This window comes from Saccopteryx leptura, chromosome 6 (genome assembly GCF_036850995.1).
Source record: "Saccopteryx leptura isolate mSacLep1 chromosome 6, mSacLep1_pri_phased_curated, whole genome shotgun sequence".
Classification (NCBI taxonomy): domain Eukaryota; kingdom Metazoa; phylum Chordata; class Mammalia; order Chiroptera; family Emballonuridae; genus Saccopteryx; species Saccopteryx leptura.
Window position 1 is genome coordinate 77,212,842 of NC_089508.1, and position 19,503 is coordinate 77,232,344.

The 19,503-nt window shown below is 37.8% G+C and overlaps 1 protein-coding gene and 1 pseudogene across 2 annotated transcripts in view; both read left to right on the forward strand.

The window, feature by feature from the left end:
• UBR1 (ubiquitin protein ligase E3 component n-recognin 1) overlaps positions 1–19,503 on the forward strand; it is a 180,133-nt gene that overhangs the window by 71,951 nt on the left and 88,679 nt on the right. For both annotated transcript variants that reach the window (XM_066343754.1, XM_066343755.1), the window contains exons 15-22: positions 2,918–3,098; positions 6,431–6,492; positions 6,696–6,806; positions 7,979–8,044; positions 8,287–8,388; positions 14,624–14,687; positions 17,201–17,325; positions 19,426–19,478. In XM_066343754.1, coding sequence (XP_066199851.1) covers positions 2,918–3,098; positions 6,431–6,492; positions 6,696–6,806; positions 7,979–8,044; positions 8,287–8,388; positions 14,624–14,687; positions 17,201–17,325; positions 19,426–19,478 — 764 coding nt within the window. The remainder of the gene's footprint in view (positions 1–2,917; positions 3,099–6,430; positions 6,493–6,695; positions 6,807–7,978; positions 8,045–8,286; positions 8,389–14,623; positions 14,688–17,200; positions 17,326–19,425; positions 19,479–19,503) is intronic.
• Positions 12,045–12,604, forward strand: LOC136375916 (NADH dehydrogenase [ubiquinone] 1 beta subcomplex subunit 8, mitochondrial pseudogene; annotated as a pseudogene).

A 19,503-nucleotide genomic window follows, 5' to 3' on the forward strand; every position in this document is an offset into this window, starting at 1 on the left:
CCAGGCGATAGTCATTCTTATAGACACAAAAGACCTTAATCTAGCACAGTAGCTTTATAGAACAATAAAGACAGGAAATAGGCCCTGGCCGGTTGGCTCAGTGGTAGAGCGTCGGCCTGGCGTGCAGAAGTCCCGGGTTCGATTCCCGGCCAGGGCACACAGGAGAAGTGCCCATCTGCTGCTCCACCCCTTCCCCTCTCCTTCCTCTCGGTCTCTCTCTTCCCCTCCCGCAGCCGAGGCTCCATTGGAGCAAAGATGGCCCGGGCGCTGGGGATGGCTCCTTGGCCTCTGCCCCAGGCGCTAGAGTGGCTCTGGTCGCAACAGAGCGACGCCCCGGAGGGGCAGAGCATCGCCCCCTGGTGGGCAGAGCATCGCCCCTGGTGGGCGTGCCGGGTGGATCCCCGTCGGGCGCATGCGGGAGTCTGTTTGACTGTCTCTCCCCGTTTCCAGCTTCAGAAAAATACAAAAAAAAAAAAAGACAGGAAATACTGTCCAAGAACTGGTCACAGCACATATTTTTTTCCCTCCCTTTAGTCTTATGGAGGGCATGCATAATTTTTGTAGATGAGGTCAAAGTATCTATTGTTCATCTTGACATCTGCCAGACCTGAAGTCATCTATGTCAACTATTGTCACTCTTTAGCTTCTAAACCAGTATTTAGAGTCTGGCTTCTGTCCTTACCAATTAATAGGAACTACTTTTGAAAAAATTTCAAAGGATCTATTTGGTAACCAAATTCAGAGGTCTTTTCTAAGTCCCCATCTTTCTTAAAAATGTCTAATAACATTGTATTCTGTTGAGTATCTTAGCCTTTTTGAAACTTTCCCTCTAATTTTCACAAACCTACATTATCCTAATATATCTATTGACAACCCATTTCAATCAGTGATGGCTTTTTTTTTCTCCAGTTCCTTCTACCTACTAAATGAAGCACTTCCCAATACTGTCTTTCTTACAGACCTTTTATTTCTGCCACAACAATTAACTTTATGTAGAGCTGACTCTCCCACGCTATAATGTCACTTCTCTTTGTGCTAGACTTTCCTGCTTAGATCTTAAATTTATATTTCAAATTTAGAATATAATAGATTTGCCATTATTTCCTTCTACTTACCAGCTTGTGGTTTTACTTCTTGACTGCCCTTGTTCTGTTAATGAAACTATGGTTCATACATTCATCTATACAAGAAATCTTAGAGCCATTGCATTCTCTGTGTTCAGTTGTTATCAGATTTTTGACAAGAATAAAAGTTCTGTGTTCACATAAGATTGGGAAATGCTAGGTTGAACAAGTTCAAATAGGATTTTTTTTAAGCCACTGAATATCTCAAACCCTTAGTTAATGGACTAATTTCTAAGAGAGATAGTTCATGTGATCATAGTATTCCTTTTTCTTCTCTTTTTTTGTATTTAGTGAAAGGAAGGGAGTCAGAGACAGACTCCTATATGCTCCCCAGTTGGGATCCACCTGGCAAGCCTACTAGCGGGAGATGCTCTGCCGATCAGGGGCCCTTGCTCTATTGAATTGCAACCAGAGCCATTTTTTAGTGCCTGAGATGGAGGCCATGGAGCCATCCTCAGTGCCTGGGGTCAGCTCACTCAAATCAAGTCATGGCTGCAGGAGGGGAGGAGAAGAGAGAGAGAGAAAGATAAGCGAGAGGGGGAAGTGTAGAGAAGCAGATGGGCACTTCTCCTGTGTGCCCTGACTGGGAATCAAACCCAGGACATCTACATGCCTGGCCGATGCTCTATCACTGAGCCAACTGGGCAGGGCTACTATTTTTTTTTTTTTTTTATCCTGAAGCTAGAAACGGGGAGAGACAGTCAGACAGACTCCGCATGCGCCCGACTGGGATCCACCCGGCACGCCCACCAGGGGGCGACGCTCTGCCCCTCCGGGGGTGTCGCCCTGCCGTGACCAGAGCCACTCTAGCACCTGGGGCAGAGGCCAAGGAGCCATCCCCAGCGCCCGGGCCATCTTTGCGCAAATGGAGCCTCAGCTGCGGGAGGGGAAGAGAGAGACAGAGAGGAAGGAGAGGGGAAGGGGTGGAGAAGCTGATGGGCTTCTCCTGTGTGCCCTGGCTGGGAATCGAACCCAAGACTTCTGCACTCCAGGTCGACGCTCCACCACTGAGCCAAATGGACAGGGCCCACTATTCATTTTTTAAGACAGAAGAGAAACACTGTCTTAAAAAGTGACCATTGACTTCTCTTTCCCTGTCATCCTCACCTAGATTTGATTCTTCCTTCTCCTAAATATATTTTATAATCCTAACATTTCTTATGGGTTCGTTCTTTTTTTGCCCCCACTCTAGTTGATCACCTTACACTTAACCTTTGTAGTAATCTTCCTATTGGTTTCCTAACATTACTCTCTCTACTCTGTTGACACCCATTAATTCTTCTTAAGTAGTAAGTGACCGTTATTATGTTTCAGACACCATAAATATATTCACATGCACGTTTCCAGTTTAATCGCTCATTAATTCTATCCATAAACCCTTTGATTTATCTAGTTTTTATTCCTCTCTACTACCTGAACAGGACTTGTACTTCCCCTTATTTCTCTTTGTTTAGGCTGTATCTCTGCTTACAATGCCACCATTTTCTCATCTTTCCCCATACTTAAATTCTGCATATTCTTTCAATCCCACTCAATTGTTTTTAATTCTTTTTCCTCCCTCTTATTGTAATTAGTTGCTACCATCTACATGATAATGGTCCTTACAATTTTTTACCTTGACTGAGAGTGTGTGCATGTGTGTGTATCTGTCTTATATTTCATACTGGCTTGCAGATTTTGTGGAGGAAGTCCTGAGAATACATAGAATAATTTTGTGCTGGTATTTTGTAAATATTTATTGAATAATATGGTAAGGTAGATAATTTGTCAATTTATTTGCATTTTTCTTTTAGGAAGAACTTTTACTAGTGGCTTATAAAGAATGTCACAAAGCTGTGATGAGGTGTAGTACAAGTTTTATGTCTAGTAGCAAGACAGTAGTGCAGTTGTGTGGTCATACTTTGGAAACTAAGTCCTACAGGGTATCTGAAGATCTTGTAAGCATACACCTTCCACTCTCTCGGACTCTTGCTGGTGAGTGTTTGTTTTTTGCATGTTTCTATCAGCTTTGTTTCCTAGATATTTGGAGTAGTGGGACTATTTCTATTTTTATTCTATGCTCAGTATGTACAGACATACTCAGGTTAGATACTGCAGTTAGGATCTGTTACTGTCACTGCCCTTCAAAGAGCTTTGACTGAACATCTAAGCGTGCTTGCTTTCCCTGGCCTTTTGTGGTCCTGGTCAATTAATGTATATACACTTAAGGACTGCTTGATAACTCATCTCCCACCCAAATTTTATTATAGTAAAATCTTGTTGCTAGTTTTGAACCTCTTTTCTGCCTAATTACACCAGTGTGTTGTTGGTGTCAGTTTTTTTCACAACTAAAAGGAAAAGATCATAAATTATCTTTATTCATTCTTTGATTTGCATTTCCATGTAAACTGGCCCTGTCAGGTTTTTAAAAAAAAACAAAAAACAACTTTGTAGAAGTGTATATATTTTAATCATGGTAAAATATACATAACATAAAATTAACCACTTAAAATGTTCAGATCTGTGGCATTAAGTACATTGTTTTGTGTAGCATCACCAACATCCATTGCTGGAATTTTTTTCCCCTTCCCAAACTCAAATTCTGTCCCCATTCAATGTAACTCCTCATTCCCTGCTCCCTACAGTCCCTGGCAACCACCATTCCACTTTCTGTCTCTATGACTTGACTACTCCAGGTATCTCATGTAAGTGAAATCATACATTTATCCTTTTATAACTGACGTATTTCACTCAGCATAATGTCCTTAAAGTTTATGTGTTAGCATATATCAGAATTTTCTTCCTTTCTAAAGCTGAATAATATTCTAAAATATGTATGTATCACATTTTGTTTATCCCTTTATCCAGCAATGGGTGCTTCTGTTGTTTTCACCTTTTCATCATTGTAAATAATGTTGATATGAACATGAGTGTACAAATATCTGCCTTTTAAATTTTTTTGAGGAACTGCCATACTGTTTCTCATGGCAACTGCACCATTTTACAGTCCTGTCAATAATGCACAAGGATTCCAGTTTCTCCACATCCTCATCAACGGTTACTTTTTGTTTTTTTGATAGCCATCCTAATGAATATGAAATGATATCTCGTTGTGGTTTTGATTTGCATTTCTCCTGTGATTTGTGATATTGAGCATCTTTTCCTGGGCTTATTGGCCATGTGTATATCTTCCTTGCAGAAATGTCTGTTCAAGTCCTTGGTCTATTTTTTAAAGAGATTTTATTTATTGATTTATTGATTTATTTATTTATTTTTTTTTTACACAGAGACTGAAAGTGAGTCAGAGAGAGGGATAGACAGGGACAGACAGACAGGAACAGAGAGAGATGAGAAGCATCAATCATTAGTTTTTCATTGCACGTTGCAACACCTTAGTTGTTCATTGATTATTGATTGCTCTCTCATATGTGCCTTGACCGCGGGCCTTCAGCAGACCGAGCAACCCCTTGCTGGAGCCAGCGACCTTGGGTTCTAGCTGGTGAGCCTAGCTCATACCAGATGAGCCTACACTCAAGCTGGCGACCTCGGGGTCTTGAACCTGGGTCCTTCGCATCCCAGTCCGACGCTCTATCCACTGCGCCACCGCCCAGTCAGGCCTTGGTCTATTTTTTAATCATATTTTTTGTTGTTGGGTGATTGGATTTCTTTATATATTTTGAGTGTTAACTGCTTATTAGCTACATAATCTGTAAATTTTTTCTCACATTCTTTGGGTTGCCTTTTCACTCTGTTGATAGTGTCCTTTGATGCACAGAAGGTTTTAATTTTGATATAGTCTAATTTATTTTTTCTTTGCTTACTTGTGCATTTGGTGTTATATCCAAGAAATTATTGCCAAATCCAATTCCATGAAGCTTTTTCCCTATGTTTTTTTCTAAGAATTTTATAATTTTAGCTCCTAAGTTTAGGTCTTAGCTTTGTTTCTTGTTAATTTTTATATATTATATAATTGACATGTTATTTTATGTTTCTTCTATTTTTTATTTATTTTTTTTAGTGAGAGAGACAGAAAGAGAGAGAGATGAGAAGCATCAACTTTTAGTTGTGGCTCCTTAGTTGTTCATTGATTGTTCCTCATATGTGCCTTGACCAAGGTGCTCCAACCGAGTCAGTGAACCCTTTCCCAAGCCAGTGATCATAGGGTCATGTCTGATTCCATGCTCAAGCCAGTGACCCCCGCAGTCCAGCTGGTGAGCCCATGCTCAAACCGGCAATCTCAGGGTTTTGAACCTGGGTCCTCAGCATCCCAGGCTGACACTCTAGCCATTGTGCCACCACCTGGTCAGGCACTTTTATTTTTATAAAAAGTGCTTAGATAAGTTTTTATTTCTTTTGATGCTTGCTTATGAACAAAATAAGCATATCCTGAGAAACAGCATATTGTTATTTTTAAGTGAGAAGAGGTGAGACAGAGAGACAGACTCCCACTTGCACCATGACTAGGATCTACCCAGCAAACCCCCTATGGGGTGATATTCTGCCCATCTGGGGCCATGCCAGGCAACCAAGCTATTTTTAGTGCCTCTGTCAGAGGCTCCAAGGAGCCATCCTCAGCATCTGGAGCCAACTTATTGGGGCCAGTTGAGCCATGGCTGTAGTGGGGGGATGTGGAGGGGTGGAGAAGCAGATGGTGTGCTTCTCCTATGTGTCCTAACTGGGAATCAAACCCAGGACATCCATACACCAGGCCGACGCTCTGCCACTGAGCCATTCTTCCATGGCCCTTTTTTTTTTTTTTTTTTTTTTTTACAGAGACAGAGAGTCAGAGAAAGGGATAGACAGGGACAGACAGACAGGAACGAAGAGAGATGAGAAGCATCAATCATTAGTTTTTCGTTGCAACACCTTAGTTGTTCATTTATTGCTTTCTCATATGTGCCTTGACTGTGGGGCTACAGCAGACCAAGTAACCCCTTGCTCAAGCCAGCGACCTTGGGTCCAAGCTGGTGAGCTTTGCTCAAACCAGAGTAGCCTGCGCTCAAGCTGGCGACCTCAGGGTCTCGAACCTGGGTCCTCTGCATCCCAGTCCAATGCTCTGTCCACTCCGCCATCGCCTGGTCAGGCCATATTATTTTTAGATAATGTGTAAGTATGCCTTAACAGTGTAGGGTCTTAAATAGATATATTAGTAACACTTTCAAAATTAGAAATCAGAAGTTTACATTCTGAGGTGTCATTTCTAAACTCAGTAAATGTATATTTAAATCTCACATACTATATTTCTATACTTGACGAGTTAACTAAGAAACAGATTTAACTGGACTTACAGTGTTCTCATTTTTCTTTTTTCTTTTTTTAACCTTTAGGTCTTCATGTGCGTTTAAGTAAGTTGGGCACAATTGCAAGACTCCATGAATTTGTACCTTTTGTAAGTGACTATATTAAGTGTTGATTTGCTTATATCCTATTCTAAACCCCTCTTGGTTGATGAATGGAAAGAAAAATAATATTTTGAAACCCACCTGAATAATTTCCATTTAGTAATTTTACATCTGTATATAGTACATTGAAATCTACAAGAGTCCAATGTACTATGCCTAGTACATTGAAATTGACCTCACTCTGTTCCAGGAGGACTTTCAAGTAGAGGTTCTAGTGGAATATCCTTTGCGTTGTCTGGTATTGGTTGCCCAGGTTGTTGCTGAGATGTGGCGAAGAAATGGACTCTCTCTCATTAGCCAGGTATGGCAAGGCCACTTATTCACATTTATGAATGTGTTCATTTTCTGATTTTTAAAAAATATAATTTTACCTTGTGTCCTTGGATTTTGCTGAGTATAGGTTGTCCATGGGTTACAAACGAGATAGGTTCTGTAGGTTTGAAAATGCTTTAAGTATTTATATGTATAGAAAGGTAAAAATAAATACTATGTTAAGACAAACATCTGTCCTAAGTTGCTTTTAATAGGTAAATGTACCTGTTCCAACTTACATACAAATTCAACTTAAAACAAACTTGCAGCCTGACCTGTGTTGGTGCAGTGGATAAAGTGTAGACCTGGAATGCTGAGGTCAACACTTCAAAACTCCGAGCTTGCCGGGTCAAGGCACATACAAGAAGCAACTACCATGAGTTAATACTTCCGCCCCTGCCCCATTTCTCTCTCTCTCTAAAATCAGTAAATAAAATCTTTTTAAAAAAGAGGTTCACAAACCTGTAGAACCTATCTCATTTGCAACTTGTGGACTGCCTGTATTTGCTTTCAGTATATTCTTGTATAAGCTGAGAAGTGAAAGTTATAGTGACCATGTAGACATATCTCCTTTTATCCTATTGAGTCAATGATTAGGTAAAAGTCAGTAATACTACCAGAAACCTGCCCATTAACACAGGTCTTTTCAGAATATTACCTTAATTGGGGACCTGTAGTCTTCCTACCACCTTTCTTGATTGATGACTACCATACAATTTTTCCTTCTGTTTTAGAGCAAATAAAAGAGAAGTGCATTTCCTAAAAGGTGTTGAAATAGAAATTGTTACATTACCACTTAGGAGGAAAATGGTGTTATGATTGAATGTAGAAATCGGTTTACTTTTACTGAAGTGGGTATTATGCACTTAGGGAAAATAGATTTTTTTGCTATATATATTGAGAGTTATAACTAATACAGAACATTTTAACTCTGAAATATTTTTATGCCACATTTTTCTCTCTTTATCCTCACAAATTCCTTAAAATGATTTGTAGATTTATAACTTATTTTTTGCCACTAAGATGTTCTTGGGGTTTCTAGTTTAGAGAAAGGCTTTTGTTTTTGTTTTTTTAGAGAAAGATTTAAGAATAGTTTATATTGAGGATTCTGTTTGAAATGAAGTTATTCTTATAGCTTCTATTCTACCTTTTATTTTATAGGTGTTTTATTACCAAGATGTTAAGTGCAGAGAAGAAATGTATGATAAAGATATCATCATGCTTCAGGTAATATTTAAATTACTTCTACTGTTTATGTCTTAGCCTTCCTTCTTAGATTCCTTGTAATAAAAGATTTATAATTATTTTTAACTTAGTTACTTAAAATTTTATCACTATTTAAATATGGTTTTATATTTTAGAAATGGAAAGGACTACTGCATTATCTTCTGCAGACTTGATAATTTTTCTGGAAACAAAATGTTTTTCATTTATTACACAAGAACTGTGATGCTGTATGTTTTTCACAGATTGGTGCATCTTTAATGGACCCCAACAAGTTCTTATTACTGATACTTCAGAGGTATGAACTTGCTGATGCTTTTAACAAGACTATATCCACAAAAGACCAGGTAAGCAACAGAAACTGAGATGTCAGTTAATTGTTACAATTCTGATTTTATTCAAGATTTTTATTCTTCATGTATATCTGCAAAAATCACACATATACAGTGTGTCCGTAAAGTCATGGTGCACTTTTGATCGGTCACAGGAGAGCAACAAAAAACGATAGAAATGTGAAATCTGCACCAAGTAAAAGGAAAACCTTCCCAGTTTCATACCTATTTAGTGCGGTTTGATGCAGGCTCACGCACAGATTTTTTAGGGCTCCGTAGGTAGCTATCCCGTATAGCCTCTACAGACTCATCACTGACTGATGGCCTACCAGAACAGGGTTTCTCCACCAAACTGCCAGTTTCCTTCAACTGCTTATCCCACTAAGTAATGTTATTCCTATGTAGTGGCGCTTCGTTATAAACGCGCCAATATTCACGTTGCATTTTGGTCACAGATTTGAATTTAGTGAGCCACAGAATGCACTGAACTTTCCTCTGTATCGTCTACATCTCAACTGTCATGGCCGTGGGCTGCTCCGCTGTATACATGGTGTTACATCATCATCTGCGCATGCACACATGTTACCACATCATCCTACAGAAACTGGGAGGGTTTTCCTTTTACTTGGTGCAGATTTCACATTTCTATCATCTTTTGTTGCTTTCCTGTGACCGGTCAAAAGTGCACCATGACTTTACGGACACACTGTATTTAACATGCGTATATATCTATGTATACATATGTATTTCCCCATGTATAGTACACACCCCTTTTTTTTTTTTTCAACAAATTTGGGGTCTAAAAACTGAGTGCGTCTTAAACAGTGGTTGTAGATTTTTTTACTTGCATTTCTTGCTTTTTCGCACTTGTTGTCTTTGTGTACATTGTTTCATACTTGTTACCGGTATATTACACTAGGTTACCTTTTGCCATGTTCTGCCCAGAAATGGTTCAGTAAAGATTTTCGTACAGTTTTGAATTCAAGTTAAAAGTGATCCAGTTTGCAAAAGTTAGTTGAAATCATTCTGCTGAATGTAAGTTTAGTCCTCCTCCAACTGAGAAACCAATCTGAGACTGGCTACAGGAAGAAGAAACCCTACTGAAAATGCCACAGCAGAAGAAGGCCATGAGAGGGAAGTCAGCAAAATGGCCCGATTTAGAGAGGGAATTGAAGATATGGATTGAAGAGCAAAGGACAATTGCAATTCCTGTGTCCACAAAGATGGTACAGCATGAGGCAAGAAGAATCGCTGATAAAAAAGAAGTTACTGATTTCAAAGGAGGACACAACTGGTGCTTCAGATTCATGAAACAGAATGGACTAAGCATGCGTACATGCACCAGACTTGCCCAAAAGATGCCTAAAAGCTATGAGTAGAAGGTCCTTGAATTTCATCTTTTAGTCCAGCCTTTTTGTACCTTCTGCCCACTTTTGTATCTCTGTTAGTAGTAAAATTTTCTGACCACCCACCAGTTCCACAGTAATGGTGATTTATAAAGTAGGGAAATAACTTTATAAAATTTATACAGCAAGTTAAAGTATATAATAATAATTACTTACCAAGTACTTTATGTCAGATTTTCGCTGTTTGGCAGAATAAATCTTTATAAAACAACTTACTATAGTTAAATCTGTCTTTTTATTTATACTTTGGTTGCTCCACTACCGCCTACCTTGAAAGCTGGAACGCCCACGGGTGGGCGGTAGGGACCAGGTTGACTACCACTGGTAGTCTTTTAATGTCAGAAGACGCATCAGTTTGAGTTGGGACAGATTGCAAATATGGACAAAGTCCCCCTTCAGTTTGATGTTCCAAGTAACAGAACTGTTGATAAGCGGGTGAAAACTAACTGTGAAGACAGGTGGACATGAAAAGAGCCATTATACAGTTGTTCTAGCTTGCTGTGCCAACGGAACCAAGCTGCGTCCTATGCTGACTTTCAAATGCAAAACAATGCCAACAGAAGACATCGCTTGAGAAGTGATTGTCCACTTTCATGACAGAGGTTGAGTGGAGTACCTGAGTGAAAAGATCCTGGGATAATATCAAGATTGAAATAGATGTCAAGTCATTTAAGAAGTGTGGCATTTCAAATGCCATAGATGGAACTGAAGACAAGGCAATATGAAAACAGTGATTCGTCATCAGACACAAATGAGGACAAGCTAATGGATGGGAGTTTTGACAGTGATGAGGAGTTGTATGAATTTTATGATGAATAAAACTTGAGTTCAATAACTTTATGTAATACATTTTTTTTTCAAATTTCCCAAAATTTTAGTATATGTGCTGCCAAAGCGAGCACACGGCCCCAAAATTAAGGTACATCTTATACATGGGGGAATATGGTAGTTTTACACTGTCTGAATGCATTATACTTTAGTATCTTATTGCTGAAGAGCTTTCTTAGATTTTTGGTCTTATAAACATCTTTGTACCTCAAGGTTTAAACACTTGCCTAGTTATTTTGTTAAGATAAATTCTTGGGGCACAAAGAAAACTAGATAGAAGGTGACAGAGGACAATCTGACTTTGGGTGATGGGTATGCAACATAATTGAAAGACAAGCCCTGGCCGGTTGGCTCAGCGGTAGAGCGTCGGCCTAGCGTGCGGAGGACCCGGGTTCGATTCCCGGCCAGGGCACACAGGAGAAGCGCCCATTTGCTTCTCCACCCCTCCACCGCGCTTTCCTCTCTGTCTCTCTCTTCCCCTCCCGCAGCCAAGGCTCCATTGGAGCAAAGATGGCCCGGGCGCTGGGGATGGCTCTGTGGCCTCTGCCTCAGGCGCTAGAGTGGCTCTGGTCGCAACATGGCGACGCCCAGGATGGGCAGAGCATCGCCCCCTGGTGGGCAGAGCGTCGCCCCTGGTGGGCGTGCCGGGCGGATCCCGGTCGGGCGCATGCGGGAGTCTGTCTGACTGTCTCTCCCTGTTTCCAGCTTCAGAAAAAAAAAAAAAAAAAATGAAAGAAAAGAAAGACAAGATAACCTGGACTTGTTATCTTTGAATATATGTATCCTGATTTATTGATGTCACCCCATTAAAAAAATAAAATTTAATTCTTTAAGTCGATTTGCTGGAGAAAACTGGGCTTTTTCTTAAGACTCTTAATATATATTGTCACATTTTTCTCAGAAAAGTTACTTTGGTTTAAGCTTTCTCTAGCAGTATATTATATCTGTAATGTCACTTTTTTTTTTTTGCCTTCTTGGGTTTTATTTACTAAAGTATATATTTAGATGATCTCAATTACCTTTTACTATCACACTGCATATAATTCGGCACCCACCAAAACAAACTGCCAAAAAGCCTAAAAATGTGAGCTTCCTTTGAAAATATAAAACAATAACAGCAATAAAGAGAGAACCTGTGTATAGTGAATAAATATGAATTTCAAAAATGATAACTACAAAGTAGCACACTTAAATTACGTATAAATAAAGTAAGAATTGGTGAAACAGTAATTGGCTCCCTTTTTAACAGTAATACCTATTGACCTTAGTGGGCCAAGAAGCCAAATTGAGTGTATATAAGGTTCTTATATACCAAATAGAAAATAAACTTCCACAATTTTTATTGATAGAATTAAGAATTGATATTAATTGATTCACGGTTTTGTAGTACAAGTGTATTAATGAAAAGAATGAATTGGAAACGGTAAGAACATCAAGATGGCGGCTGCCAGGAACAGAGGGGATGGTGGTGCTTGTAATATAATAACTGCAAAGGGAAACTGGGCACATGGTGCATGGACAGACTCCCACATTGCCAAGGACATGCTCCTGCAGCCTGATCCCAAGACCCCAGAAGAAAGAGCTACCTCCACCAAGAAGTATAATATGCAGGTAGAAGACTACGAGCTATATCCAGATGCAAGCATTGAATGTGGCAACTACCCAAAGTTCCCCAATTGCTCACAGTACAAGAGGGAGCCATGGTATGACTGGGATCATCCAGACCTGAGATCGAAATGGGGTAAACCCATTCACTGGGCCCTAGGTATTTGTACCAGGAACTGTGTGGATGCATCCCCACACCTGTTTCTTGGAATCTCATGTGTAAGCACCACTTTGGTTTCGTGGCCTTCATGGTGTTCATATTTTGGGTAGGGGAGACTTATTTCTCCTACCAAACTGTGGGACCAAAGCAATATCCTTATAATAATCAGTACGTAGAACAAGGCAGTGAGCCTTCCAAAGATCCTGAGCCCCTGGTTTACTATGAGATTTGAGGAGGCTTCATGTGCTCTGCACCCCCAACTGACTCTCTCATTTCTAGAGATTTAACCTTAATGAAATCCCTGATAAAACTTAGTGCTGTGTAAAAAATGAGAGAGAAAAATTTTTTCTTGTTGGTGTAACATGTTACTTGAAGCTCAGTGCTAGTGTTGCCTGTCATCCAACTGATTGTACATTCTGTAAAAATTATTCCTAGCCACTGTAGTCATACAAAAAACAAGCTTTTGGCTGGATTTTACCCACTGACTATAGATTTCTGATCACTGGGCTAGATGCTTGGGAATAGACCAGCAAATCACTGTCCATGAAAGAGCAACTAATAGTTAACCAGTAATATCCCTTGGTTTCGGCCCTGGCCGATTGGCTCAGTGGTAGAGCGTCGGCCTGGCGTGCAGAAGTCCTGGGTTCGATTCCTGGCCAGGGCACACAGGAGAGGCGCCCATCTGCTTCTCCACCCCTCCCCCTCTCCTTCCTCTCTGTCTCTCTCTTCCCCTCCTGCAGCCGAGGCTCCATTGGAGCAAAGTTGGCCTGGGCACTGGGGATGGCTCCTTGGCCTCTGCCCCAGGTGCTAGAGTGGCTCTGGTCACGGCAGAGCGACGCCCCGGAGGGGCAGAGCGTCGCCCCCTGGTGGGCATGCCGGGTGGATCCCGGTCGGGCGCATGCGGGAGTCTGTCTGACTGTCTCTCCCCATTTCTAGCTTCAGAAAAATACAAAAATAAAAAAAATAAATAAATAAAAATCTTAAAAAAAAAATATCCCTTGGTTTCTACTTTGCATGTGTTGTTACTGGGTCCTAGTATTAGGATAGATGGCACTGTTATTTTTTATTTTATTTATTTTAGAGAGAGGAGAAAGAGAGAGACAGGAACATTGATCTATGACAATATGTGCCCTAACAGGGTGAACTGGCTACCTCTGCACTTCCAGACAATGCTCTAACCAACCTAGCCATCTGGCCAGGGCATGGCACTGATATTTTTTTATTTTTTATTGACAGGTGAAAGATAGTCTTTCATTTTCATTTGTAGTTCTTTAATTATCAGTGCGGTTGACCGTGTTTTCATGATTGTTGGCCTTTCCCCCCCTTTTTGTCAGTGAATTATCTGTTCCTATCCTTGGCCCTTTTTCTGTTTTTGTAAAAGTTCTTTATTTAGTAAGGTTATTAATTCTTCATTTATTGTATTTGTTATATTTTTCATAGTTTATAATTTGTTTCATAGAGTTTTGTCACATCTTCACTGTTTTAATATTTGATACCAGCTTATAAAGTAGCTCTTGATTCAATCAGAGCTACTGATTCAATCAGTGAAATACATTATTTTATTCCTTCAAGTTATAAGTCACTTGTAAAGGGCCAAAAAATAGGATATACCCTGGCTGGATCGTTCTTTTGGTTACAGCACTGTCCCCATACACCAAGGTTGCAGGTTTGATCCCCAGTCAGGGCCCATATAAGAATCAGCCAATGAATACATAAATAAGTGGAACAACAAAAGAATGTTTCTCTCTCTCTTTCTTCCTCTCTAACATTTCTCTCTCTAAAATTAAATTTAAAAAAAAGAATAGGGTATAAAATACAAAGCTACTTTTTAGTCATGTTTTAATACATAGTGAAAATGAATATCTAATTTACAACAGTGTTTAAGGAGAACTGTGTTAGGAAAGGGTACTCTCACCATAATGTGCCTCACCAACCCAGGTAAGAAGGAAGCCGGTAGTAGAGGAAAAGGTAAAGATTAGAATTAGTTTGTTGGTTTAAGGATATATGAGGGATAATTAATACAATAATAGTATTTAACAGTTGTTATTGAGTTCTTGTTACATTCATTAGGTATTAGGAACCTTGTTGAATTTGAAATGTCAAAAAGGGGATTATTCACTTCCTAATTCTCTGTGCTGTGGTCTGAAAGGAAATACTGGACCAGCAGGACCATGAGTCTGATCCAAAAATGTATGTTGTATCAAGGTTTTTGGTTCTTATATGACTAATTTATTGTTTTTTGATTCTGTAGGATTTGATTAAACAATATAATACATTAATAGAAGAAATGCTTCAAGTCCTCATCTATATTGTGGGTAAGATTAAAACATGTTTTGAAATAGAACATGGTTTACTTTTTGGAGAGAACATTAATAAGAGCTATAATTTACCATTTTGCTCTTCTCCCAAATATAGAACATTTTTTAATGTGACTAATGTTATTTAATATGTTTAGAAACCCACCTTTAAAAAAAGCTCAGCTATTATGTCTTTACTTTTTAATATCGATTTATAATTATTTAGACTTGTTTATAGAGGTCTGGGATATATTTATCGTATAGATGTAGATAAAAAATACCTATACATTGAGTACTAAATTTTTTATATATATATAAATTTCAGTGTAACATAGGTCTAATTAAAATATTTTTTTATTGTGTCATCCTGTTAATTTACTCTGCAAATATTGGCCATGATTTTACTTTTGTATGTTCTATGTTATAGTATCTGTTGATTTTACTAGATTAGTAAAAGTTCTTGACTTCTCATTCTGGCTCTTATTTCTTAACTTCGCTGCAGCAAACTGCTCTATATTACTAGTTCCTAGTGAGGATTGTAGCCATTAGCTAAATCTGAAAACATAGGTTCATTTTACTTGTTTGTAAGAGCTAGTTGCTGGACAAACTGCTTATGTCAACAGGAAGTGTGGTAAGCCTTTGTTGCTAAGTGAGATGTAAATCTTCCAGGTATAACTCTTCTCCAGAATATTCTCTAAGAAATTGATGAAAAAAATGGAATTAAAACGTGTAAAGATTTTTAAAGTTAATGATATACTTTATTAAGTTATAAAAACTTGAGGACAGTTTTTATATTTGCTTTTGGAATGCTTTATAATAAAATATTTAATACTATACCATATTTTTGCTGTTTTATATTTTTACTATTTTATTACTGCTATTATTTTGCTTTTATTTAGTGTGTACTTAAATTTATTGGTTTTTTTTGTCCTTATGTGATTGGATTTTTAGTTAATAATTGCTATATTCCTAAATTCATTAATTTTAGAAGTCAACAAACATTAAAAACATATATATTTACACACACACATACACGGGATCCTTCAGTTATGACATAGTTCTGTTCCTATGATAGAGACATAACCCGAATTTTGGTGTAAGTCGAAACACACCCTAGCCTAAGTCACTTACCTATCCTAACACTGTTGTAAAATCATAATCTAGAACATAAAAATACAACTAAGCCGCAGAAAAAGAATACTGCGTATTCTTCCACCACTCTCAACCAAACTATTCTAGTTCACCCACGTAATCTGTAAGTACGATGCTAGCAGCATAAGCCAAAACAGTCAGGTCTCAATTTTTTAAAGTTTTTATGGAGTGAGCATCCTAAATTCAAAACATATGTCAAGACTTTTTGTAACCTGAGGATCCTCTGTTTGTGTGTGTGTGTGTATATATATATCTATATAGATATATATATATATAGAGAGAGAGAGAGAGGGAGGGAGACATACACAGAACCTTTGATTTTATAATGTAGAAAACATTAAAAAGTAGAAAAAGATTCAGATTAGGAATCAGAAGATCTAGTCCTGGCCTTGCTATCAACTGTCAAGAGCATCCCATTTACATTCTTTGAGTCTCAAATTCCTGATTTATAAAACGTGAAGGTAATCTACATGAGCTCTATGGTTTCTTCTAACACTGAAGTTCTAACGAATACTGTTTTGGTGAGGAAAAAGAAAATTTCGAAGTGCTTTACAAATATAAAGAGAAATGAGTCTGTTGGAAATAAATCCATTTAACAAAAAGTCATTCTCTTGCTATTTTTTAGAATTCATCAAGCCTTTTAGGCAAAGGATTACTGTCTTTGTGTATGATATCTTTGTAATATGATATGTTGTAGATATAATAGTACTTAGTACACGTGTTAGAGTATTGAAAATCAGTAGTGACAAAGCCAGATACTGTAAGCCTTCTTGAGGCAATGGGAATTAGATGCTGCTATTAACACCAATGATGTTCTATTCAATTTAGCTATTTTCTTTCTCCATTTTGTAGTTTATTGAGATGGAAAATGGACACCTAATTATGTGGGCATTTTTGCAACACGTCATTCCTGATACATATTATTGTTTTGACATTTTTAAGTATTTTGTTTTTCAGTTTTCACTTTGTTCTTTCTTAAATAACAATGAAAGACAAAATTGAGGAAGATCTTGAAAGAAAAGCTATTATTCAATGATGGCCACTGCTCATTCAATGCCATCTGCCTTGTTTTCTGGATTAGAAACACATGCTAATTTAATTGAGGGGCCTTATTTAATGTGTGAGTATGTGTATGTATATGTATGTGTGTGTGTAAAGAAAGTTAGGAGAAGGCCTATGTTCATTAGATCTCTTCATTTTTCTTCTTCCTTTCAACAAATAGACTTCTGTTCAGTTTTAGGAACATGTTCAATAATTTTCAATGCCTCTCTTATAGACTTAATTTAATGCAATGTTCTGTGTGTAAGGTCTCCTGGTTGGTAGAGATTTAAATAGAAAGCAATTAATTGTTTTACTTTTGTTTTCATTGTTTGTATTAGGAGAGCGTTATGTACCTGGAGTGGGAAATGTGACCAAAGAAGAGGTCACAATGAGAGAAATTATTCACTTGCTTTGTATTGAACCCATGCCACACAGTGCCATTGCCAAAAATTTACCCGAGAATGTAAGACTGATTTTGTTTTTTACTTCATTTACCTCAAGATTAATTAGCTACTTCAAAGTCTTAGGAAAATTTGTTTAGCAAGTTTGCAATTGTAAAATTGTCACCATTCATTTTTTAATGGTATAAAACTTTTAAGTCTGGGCTTTTGGGCATTAAGAAACATTTAGAAACATTGTAGCTATTTAGGGACATTTGGGGTCCCCAAACTTTTTATATAGGGGGCCAGTTCACTGTCCCTCAGACCATTGGAGGGCCACCACATACAGTGCTCCTCTCACTGACCACCAGTGAAAGAGGTGCCCCTTCCGGAAGTGCGGCGGGGCCAGATAAATGGCCTCAGGGGGCTACATGCGGCCCGCGGGCCATAGTTTGGGGACACCTGTTTAGAGCAAGATACTCCTTGACTTTTTTATTTAAAATAAGATTTTTTTTAGAGGAAAGGGGGGGCTACCTAAAATACTGAGATTATTTGGGTGGAATGTTAGTTTGGGTTGTCTGAGAAGCAAATGTCAAAACAAAACATTTAAGATTTTATTATGAACAGTGCCTAGGAGAGAAAATGGTGAGGAAGCTGAGAAAGACTTGGGGAGGGCAGCCAACAGACTATGATGCAAGTCTGACCCCAGGTAAAGCAAAGAGAGAAGGAAATTAGATAGATGTATCCTAGACTACTTAGTGGTCTAAACAAGGTTTGATGCCTTTCCATGTCTCCCAGAGTGAGCCTGTATTTCTTACTATCTATTCCCTCAGACTGGAGGTGTGTTGGGTGCCTTATCAGGGCTGCCACAGATGATATTTATGTCCATATATATATATATATATATATATATATAGTGATATTTAAGTAATAGTTCTAAAGATTATGAGTCATTTTTTTCCTTGAGATTTAATTATGAATTATAACAGTGATTCTTAAAAGAAAATCAGACTTATCTACACTATCAGGGCTTTCCAGAGAAGTAGAATAAAAATAAGCTTTGACTGACTGTTGGTCATTTTCTTCCCAAATTATTTGTATCTCTTTTCCAGTTTCATTTTTTAAATTAATTTATTTTTAAAGTACAGTTGACATACAATATTGTATTAGTTTCAGGTGTACAACATAGTGACTAGACATTTATATACCTTACAAAGTGATCTTTCTGATAAGCCTAGTTTCAGTTTCATTATTAACTAATTCTTAAACTGTATTCATTTGGTATAAGTTTTGCTTACCCATTAATCAATTTTATAATTATGAATACATTCTAAAATCAATTTACTTAATTTTCCTTAGCATCTTTCTAAGCAATAATATAAGTGAAATAACAGGTTTGATGTTCTGGATTATTTTTTTATCCTGAATATATATTTTAGAAAGTGAATAACTTCAAATTTTTTAAAATATATCACTGTGTGCCACCTAAAGTAATTTCACATACTGCTAGTAATGCACATACCGCACTTTATTGAAAATATTCTTCAGGGTATACCCAACTTTTCACTGCTTACCCCAAGTACGTGTTTTGTTCTGCTTTAAAAGGAGTCTTTCTTAATTTTTGCAAGACTAGGAATCTATCATCTTTAACTAGGTCCTTATCCTGATTTTAAATGACTTCATTTAAAAAATTCTTGTTGAAAGAAAAGTTTAGGCCAATTAAGAAAGTAAACAAAACTGTAATATAATTGCAAAAACCTGAATACATCTGGACATTACATAAATGTTTTGCTGTAGGTCCCATTTACTTTGTTACCTTGATTTTAGGAATTAGTACATCATGGACATGTGCTTAAATGGTATGGATGATGAACATACTACAGAAAGAAAAGTTCTTGTTTTCTTTAAAGTGTGTGTGTGTGTGTGTGTGTGTGTGTGTGTGTGTGTGTGTGTGTATACGTGCATGAGGGCAAACTTAGATGAAATTTCTTCCTTAAGCAATTTATACCTAAGTCTTATCTCAAGAAATTGTTCCCTCCAAACAAAGCTAATTGGATTTAGACCTAACTTTTATATTGGAAATGGATCTTTTATTTATTATGTATAAAATCTATTTTAGTTCACAGTAAGAAAAGAAAAAGTCATTACATGAGGTAAAAATAACAAAAATATTGTTTCAACAGGAAAATAATGAAACTGGCTTAGAGAATGTCATAAACAAAGTGGCCACATTTAAGTAAGTACTTAATGGTTATGCTTAC